General features: G+C 44.0%; 1 protein-coding gene across 1 annotated transcript; it reads left to right on the top strand.

Annotated features, from left to right (window-relative positions):
• The first annotated feature begins 4,881 nt into the window (after positions 1 to 4,881).
• Positions 4,882 to 7,625, top strand: LOC142827099 (maestro heat-like repeat-containing protein family member 2B). The gene is made up of 4 exons (XM_075920841.1): positions 4,882 to 5,058; positions 5,502 to 5,698; positions 6,991 to 7,128; positions 7,337 to 7,625. Exons 1-4 carry the CDS (start codon positions 4,882 to 4,884, stop codon positions 7,452 to 7,454), a joined length of 630 nt encoding a protein of 209 aa, XP_075776956.1. The 3' UTR covers positions 7,455 to 7,625.
• The last annotated feature ends 1,324 nt before the right edge of the window (positions 7,626 to 8,949 follow it).

Here is an 8,949-nt window from a genome sequence, read left to right as displayed (position 1 = left end):
AAAGTGGCAAGGTGATAGGGAACAGCCAGCCTGGATTTGTAAAGAACAAATCATGTCAAACCAATCTGATAGTTTTCTTTGATAGGATAACGAGTCTTGTGGATAAGGGAGAAGTGGTGGATGTGGTATACCTAGACTTTAGTAAGGCATTTGATACAGTCTCGCATGATATTCTTATCAATAAACCAGGTAAATACAACTTTGATGGGGCTACTATAAGGTGGGTGCATAACTGGCTGGATAACCATACTCAGAGAGTAGTTATTAATGGTTCACAATCCTGCTGGAAAGGCATAACAAGTGGGGTTCCACAGGGGTCTGTTTTGGGACCGGCTTCGTTCAATATCTTCATCAACGATTTAGATATTGGTATAGAAAGTACACTTATTAAGTTTGCAGATGATACCAAGCTGGGAGGGGTTGCGACTAATCTGCAAGATAGGGTCATAATTCAAAATGACTTGGACAAATTGGAGAAATGGTCTGAGGTAAATAGGATGAAGTTTAAGACAAATGCCAAGTTCTCCACTTAGGAAGGAACAATCAGTTTCATACATACAAAATGGGAAGCGACTGTCTGGGAAGGAGTAGGGCAGAAAGGGATCTAGGGGTTATAGTGGACCACAAATTGAATATGAGTCAGCAGTGTGATGCCTTTGCAAAGAAAGCAAACATGATTCTGGGATGCATTAACAGGGGTGTTGTGAGCAAGACATGAGAAGTCATTCTTCCGCTCTACTCTGCGCTGGTTAGGCCTCAATTGGAGTATTGTGTTCAGTTCTGAGCACCGCATTTCAAGAAAGATGTGGAGAAATTGGAAAGGGTCCCGAGAAGAGCAACGAGAATGATGAAAGGTCTAGAGAACATGACCTATGAGGGAAGGCTGAAGGAATTAGGTTTGTTTAGTTTAGAAAAGAGAAGATCGAGGGGGAACATGATAGCAGTTTTCAGATATCTAAAAGGGTGCCATAAGGAGGAGGGAGAAAACTTGTTCATCTTGGCCTATGCGGATAAAACAAGAAGCAATGGGCTTAAACTGCAGCAAGGGAGATTTAGATTGGACATTAGGAAAAAGTTCCTAATTGTCAGGGTAGTCAAACACTGGAATAAATTGCCCAGGGAGGTTGTGGAATCTCCATCTCTGGAGATATTTAAGAGTAGGTTAGATAAATGTCTATCAGGGATGGTCTAGACAGTATTTGATCCTGCCATGAGGGCAGGGGATTGGACTCGATGAACTCTCAAGGTCCCTTCCAGTCCTAGTATTCTATGATTCTATGATTGTTTTATGCTTTTGTGATGTCTTTCCACACTTGGAGCGAGCTATGGGAGTGAGGCATTCATGGGTAATCAGTAACATGCTTTTCATAGGTATATGCTATGAATGCCATGTAAAAAACAGATTCCAGACAGTTGCATGAACATGCCCATGCATGTGCGCACGCACATCCATCCATCCATCCATCCATCCATCCATCCATCCATCCATCCAGGGGGAAAATATGTGAGCGGGACATCAAGCTGAGAAACCAGTCTTGGCACCTTGTGTGTTTACCTCAACCTATATTTGTGTGCATGCATCTCTTTGCATATTTTTATATTTTGTGAAAAGATGTCATGTACATCATAGAATATAAACTGGAAATTTACATCCTGTTTGTCCCATACAATGTTGTGCTAACTGTACAACCTAAGATCTAACCTGATATTATTAGTGTAGAATAGAGATGTGGTAGCTAGAAAGATTACAGAGAAAATTTTAATTGCAACTGCCTTGCCAGATATGAGCCCAATTAGCAATTTGCTGATGAATACATTATTTTCCTATACAGCTCTTCGGCCTCCTTTCTTAAAAGTACTGGAGCCGACTATCATTGCAATCTTTCCTGTTTTTGATCTGTCCACAGGTGGTTAGTAAGTACTTTCCCTCTGAACAAGCCACAGATTTTATTGAGGCCATACTGGATGGTATGCTGTCTGCTAGCCCCTCCTGTGCCACAGCAACTGGTCTGTGGATGAAGATCATCCTGAAGGAGTGTGGAGGTGCCATGCTGGATGAGGTAAAATAGAAGCTGGAGAGATTTTTCTGGCTAACCTGCAGGCTTTCAGGTCTTTGCCATCATTTGCAGTGAACACAAGTCTTGCTGTTTCTCCCTCTGGGATTGGAAGGTAATTCCATCTGTGTTCCTATCCTGAGTCAGGCAACGGGGGAATCAACAGCAGAAGACAGAGATAATCTAATGGTACATCTGCACTAGCTCGTTAGTTCGAGCTAGGTAGGGTAATGAGGGCAAGCGGATTTGCAAATGAAGCCCGAGATTTAAATATCCCGGGCTTCATTTGCATGTTCCCTGGTGCCACCATTTTTAAATCCCCCTTAGTCCGAACTCCGTGCCCACTGCTACATGCGGCATGGACTAGGTAGTTCAAATTAAAGATCCTAATTCGAACTACAGTTACTCCTCATGGAATTAGGATCTTTAATTAGAACTACCTACTCCGTGCCACGTGTAGCTGCAGGCATGGAGTTCGGATGAAGGGGGATTTAAAAATGGCAGAACCCGGGAACATGCAAATGAAGCCTGGGATATTTAAATCCTGGGCTTCATTTGCAACTCTGCTTGCCCTCATTACTCTACCTAGCTCAAACTAACGAGCTAGTGTAGCCGTACCCCAAGGGAAAAGGAAGATGCTTGATTAGTTGTCTATCTTGTTGTCACAGTTTCCAGCCATGAAAGGCTTGGAAAAATTAGACTCCGAGTAAAATGCAAAAAGAGAATATCCGGCCCCAAGAGACAAGCTAAGTGAACTACATCTTAGGGCCTCAGATAATGAGGGGTCTCTAAAAATAACCCAAAATTACTAGTTTTTACTTGCCTCTTTGCCTATGAACTGATAGATAGATAACTTGATTATTTCTATTTTCATTGTCCTTTCTGTTAGAATAATACATGTTTTTTTGGAAATGCAATGAGGCCTCTTTAACTTGACATAGCTTAGGGCCTCAGCATGTCTTAACCTGGTGTTGCAGCCAGGTATGGGCAGAGATATGTATAATTTTTGTGGGTTAAATCTATGCAGCCATGTCTAAATACTTGTTTTTTGAAGGGAGGATTTTCTACAAGAACAGCAAATTGCTAAACGACTAAATAAACGTTTTGGTTCTGCAGAATGAATGGAGAGAATGGAAAAGGGACATTTTTTCTGGTTTTATTCTGTCCAGGTGCCAGATATCCTGAGTATAATATACATTCACATGCCTACCATCAAGCAGGGTAGCTTGAGGCAGTTCCTGGTGGAGGCAGTGTCCATTCTAGGTCACCATCACCTAGAGGCAGTGATCTTCAGCCTCCTCATCAAACATCTGCCGATGGACAGGTATATACTGCTCCTTACAGTGTTCATTTTGGTAACCATGGATCCCACAGCTTCACTGGAAGATGTAAGGCTTCATTTAAGCCACAGACAGTTTGAGATAATTCCTAAAGGTTAATAGCTTGGGTCTTTCTGCAGAAAGGTCCAAGACCATGTCAAGGTGGGTGCAGGGAGAAATTAAGTGTCATTCTGTTTCCATTAATTAATAGTTGCTTTGGCATCCTAAAGACTTCCCTTTACTGGCATCACTGGAGTGGAGTTTGGCCTCTCCAGACCCCTGAACTAACATCACCCTGGAAATTGCCAGTGACTGTTCGTTTTCTGGTAGCATGAAAGCTTCAAATCCAAATTCCTGGCTGATTAGCAAGGATAGGGCACCAGGCTTTTGGTATCAGCAAGGGTATGGCTGCTGGAATGGAATTGTCATTCTTGGTACTTAAAGACAGGGTGGTAAGCATATCTATCATTTCATTCAAACATCCCTAGCTGAATTATCAGTCATCAGTGCAGGAATCTAAGAACATGAGAACGGCTGTAGTGGGTCAGACCAAATGTCCATCTAGCCCAGGATCCTGTCTTCAGACATGGCCAATGCCAGGTGCCCCATAGGGAGTGAACAGAACATGCCCATTCTGGCAAATAGAGGCCAGGGAATGCCATTTGTGAAGAGGTCATGGGCTAGCCACAAATATTTGTTCTCATAGTTGTACATCCAGTTAGTAGGAAGATCATTTTTCTTTCTTCAACTTGTCTCCCAGGCCGTAGATCTTTGGGCATCACATGCTCATGATTCCATATCTACTGAGAAGTAGGAAAACAGGAACTGTGATTAGAGCTCTGTGTCCTTTCCTTCTGAAGTCTAGCATTAATGGTTATGGTGCAGTAAGACTAGGGTTGTGTCTATACAGCACCCTAAACTTGAAATAAGATGCACAATATGCACTCTGCAAATTGCGTATCATATTTTGCATAGCCTATTTTGAAATGTGGCGCTTCTACACAGCACCAAATGTCGAAATAATGTGCTATTTCAAGCTATCCCTTATCCCTCATGCAACAAAGTTTATTGGGATGGCAAAATAGTGTGCCCATTATTTTGAAAAATATTTCAAAATAACGGGCTGCTTGTGTAAATGTGGGGTAGCTATTTCGGGATACCTCCAGGATCCCCAAATAGTCATGCACTGTAGAAATGTAACCTGAAATGTAACTTAACTTAGTTCTGTAACTAGAAACTCAATATGTAAAACATGAGGACCATATAAGGAGGACAGCACTCTGAACTTGCTCATCATAGGCAGGGCTTGACAAATAATACAATCTACTCACCCATGGCGTGTAGATTGTAACCTGGAAGAGCCAGGTTCGGGCGATCTGTGCATGCGCAGATCGCCGGACAGCGCGGTTGGTGAGCCCTGATCATAGTCAAGGAGAAAATTTGTTCTTTACTTGAATATGATGCATATAGTCAGAGCCACAAAAGTCTCCAGGGGTCACATATAACTTATGTTAAATTGCAGTGACACCACTGAGCTGTGGAGATCTCTAGGGACAGATCCCTTGCTCGCCCCTCAAGTCCTGAAGGTCCTAATAGAAAGAATAAAGACTCCAACAAGCCAAGAAGGAAGCACGACCTCAGAGACAGAAACTGACCTGCATTTAGCAGCTGCTGAACCTCTCACAGTAAGTTAGACGACAGACATGTATTTCTCTGCCTTGTGACACACATGCTGATGGAAAGCTAGATGAGTGGTATAATATTGTCATATGGGCACTTCTTTTCTGAAGTACTGTTTCCTGGATTCCAGCTGTGCTTTCTGTGGAACAACAGATGGCAGATTTAGAGTATGTGGCTGATTCACTTAATAATATCTGGCAATTAGAAAGTCTTTGAATCAGATTTCTTACAGTGCTTTGCAAATGTTTTGTGCAACTAATAACATGCCTTGATAGGTCGTACACATTTTTACAGATATGGGACGCTAAGGCACACATGGAGTGAATTGCTCTCGGTCATTCATCAAGTTAGTGACAGGAGTGGGAATTTAGTCCAGCAGGTATCAGAAGGGGAGAGAGTGTGATAGTGTTAGGAAGAGACCTCTTCTTTTACCATGCTCTCCTTTCAGGCAACATGTGCCATCTTTGAAGTGGTGTCAGCATTGCAGTTGAGCAAAACTGTGCAGGAGCTGTTCCCGGAGTTGTTCACTGTTCTTCTGCAGCAGATCAGCCAAACCCTAGGACAAAAGATGCCTTTGCCCAGGATGAGCAGCCGAAGGAGGTTATTTAGAAAAGGACAACAACTATGTGAGGGCAACCCTTGCAGGTAATTAGAAGAAAGGGAGCAAAACAAAGAGAATCCCAGTACATTTGTGTGACACTCCCCAGGAGTTCTCAGGGTTATGAGGCACCTTACCATCACCTGCTTTTAATATGAGAAAGTCTTGTTTGTGCTTGCTATAGGTCAGTTCCCTGAAACCACCAACCTCTGGCAACACAAACACTACTATCTAGGCCTCCTCAGGCCTCAGTCTCTTTGTTCTCTCTTTCTGACTACAGCTTAGAGAATCTCTATCAACGGATTCTCCTCTAAGAGAAGTCTCCCTGCATCTCCCCACCAATCGGCTTTCCCCCATCTCTTAGTTTAAAAACTGCTCTACAGCCTTTTAAATGTTTAGTGCCAGTAGTCTGGTTCCACCCTGGTTTAGGTGGAGCCCATCCTTCCTGTATAGGCTCCCCCTCTCCCAAAAGTGTCCCCAGTTCTTGATAAATCCAAACCCCTCTTCCCTACACCATTGTCTCATCCACACATTGAGACTCTGAAGCTTTGCCTGCCTACCTGGTCCTGCGCGTGGAACTGGAAGCATTTCCAAGAATGCCACCATAGAGGTCCTGGATTTCAGTCTCTTTCCTAGCAACCTAAATTTGGCCTCCAGGACATCTCTCCTACTCTTCCCTATGTCATTGAGACCTACATGTACCACGACCACCGGCTCCTCCCCAGCACTACACATAAGTCTATCTAGATGCCTCTAGCATTTTGTCTCTTTTGCTCTCTGTTTCCCTCAAACACTCCTGTGGGTGTCCCTTTAGGCAGATTCCTTATTAATGGGATAATAGGTTTGTTGATTCTATAGCCCCACTCTAGCCAGGCAATCAGGTACATTTCTATCCAATTAGGCTTTCTCTGGGGAAGCTAATTAGTACTAGTAGTTACCAGAGTGCTGACCCCAAGTACAAGCTCTCAGCACCCTGTCACATCTCGCTGGACATAGGGCCCCAAAATAACCATTAGTGATCACTAATCTCTCTGTGTCCCAGCTTTTGGGGTCTGGTTGTGTATTTTTTCCATATTACTGTACTGTGCTAGTGCCCATACACCTTGCAGATAGGAGAAAGTGACTGCAAAATGTTGTCCATAGCAACACTAGTAATATGAGATGTATGAGACTGAAATACCTCCTGGAATTAAGTCCTTCCAAAAACAGTGGTCCCCAGGATACTGTCAATGGATGAACTGTCAATGAACAACAGACCTGACAAGTAACTGGGGTTTCCTGACTGCTTAGGCTGTGCCTTTCTATTGGTTACTACAGTTCTGTGCCTCTTTTCCCCCAGGCTTTCTATTGAAGCATTAGAGGCTGTGCTTCTCAAGGCTATGAATGAGAAGCTGATAAGAACTCTCTGGAAGCAGAAAACTTGGATGCTTCTTGAAAATCCGCAGACTCACCACGAGGGGGTGTGTTTGCTGGTGAGGTAAGAGATCTAGGAGACAGCACTTCATCCTCAGGGATCGGCAACAAATAGAGTGACTGACAGGGAACTTTCAGGTATAGCTTTGTGCGGGGTGCCCTGGGTGAGAAACACAGAGCTTCCATGCGTAGGTTTTAGAGTTGTATGGTCATAGCAGCTAAGCTTTTGAAGTGCACAGTCTGCCCCATAAGTGGTTCCTTTTGTCTTCCAGGGTTCTGCAAAGATCTGGACTAATAACAGTGGAGATCATACAGAGCCTCCTTCCCTGGGTAAATTCCCCATCAGAAAACCAGCGAGTCACCAGCACAGCTTTCTTTGCTCAGGTATGAGCAGTTCCACCATTAGGCTGTTATCTGTTGTTTACCTTTCTCTGGGGAATTGTACAGTTCAGTTCATAGGAATTCATTTTAGATAGTAGAATGTGTCCTTTATAAGGAAATCTCATAAGGAACTTCATTACACCTTTCTTAATCATTTTCTCTTTGTTATTTTTGGGGCCTATACTAGCCTAGCCTAGCTGCCTATTCTAGTTGCTGGTTAAGAGAGAGTGAGCAAGATATAGATAGGCTACGTCTACATTGGCAAGATTTTGCGCAAATAGGGTATGTCTACACTACAGCACTAATTCGAATTAACTTAATTCAAATTAGTTAATTTGAAATAAGCTAATTCGAATGAGTGCATTTAGACCTAAAAACTAATTCAAATTAGCATTTTGCTAATTCGAAATAGCATGTCCACATTGAGTGGACCCTGAACCGAAGTTAAGGCTGGCCAGAACCAGTGCCGTCAGGGCATCAGGTTAGGACTTAAGGTGTGGAGCTGCTTCCTCAGGCTAGCCGAGGGCTGTGCTTAAAAAGACCTGACCCCCACCCCGGACAGACAGTTCTCAGGATTCCCCGCTTGCATGTCTAACTCGATGGGGACATCAAAGCAGTCCTGTCTTGGAGTGCCCTGAATGCCCACACTCGGCACATTTCAGCACTCGACCATCAGCCCGGTTGCACTTGCCGCAGGCTGCCATCCGGGGGAGGTCAATCAGGGGGCTATCAGGATCCAGGAGGCCCTACAGGAAAGCTTCCACCCCGAGGAGCCCGCAGAGCCACCCCAGTCCTCCCCATCGGGGGCTCCTGCCCCATTCCACCCTCACCTCCTTCCACTTACCCTTCCCGAGCCCCCTCTTCCTGATGTAAAAAATAAAGGACACGTGTTCAAAAAAAGAAACCATCTTTATTTAACAAAACTGGGGGCGGGGGGGATTAACCTCTGGGGGACTGGGAAAAGGAGGTGGGAGAGGGGAAGAAAGAGGGTGGGAGAGGGGAGGTGGAAACCTGGGAGGAGGGAGCTGGAAGGGGGAAGCCAGGGGAAGAAGGAGGAGGGGAAGTATAAAACTATGGTACGCCATATCTTCAGAACTGTGTACAGATGTGGTCTTCTCACCTCAAAAAAGATATGGCCTTGGAAAGGGTTCAGAAAAGGGCAAGTACAATGATTAGGGGTTTGGAACAGGTCCCATATGAAGAGAGGCTAAAGAGACTGGGACTTTTCAGCTTAGAAAAGAGGAGACTGAGGGGTGATATGATAGAGGTCTATAAAATCATGAGTGGTGTGGAGAGGGTGCATAAAGAAAAGTTCTTCATTAGTTCCCATAATATAAGGACTAGAGGACACCAAATGAAATGAATGGACATCAGGCTTAAAACTAATAAAAGAAAGTTCTTCTTCACACAAAGTTCTTCTTATAGTCAACCTGTGGAACTCCTTGCCACAGGAGGCTGTGAGGCCTAGAACTATAACAGAGTTTAAAGAGAAGTTAGATAAATT

Source organism: Pelodiscus sinensis, chromosome 1 (genome assembly GCF_049634645.1).
Source record: "Pelodiscus sinensis isolate JC-2024 chromosome 1, ASM4963464v1, whole genome shotgun sequence".
Lineage (NCBI taxonomy): Eukaryota > Metazoa > Chordata > Testudines > Trionychidae > Pelodiscus > Pelodiscus sinensis.
The sequence above is the reverse complement of the archived record's forward strand: the minus strand, read 5'-3'. Positions and strand labels throughout refer to the sequence as shown.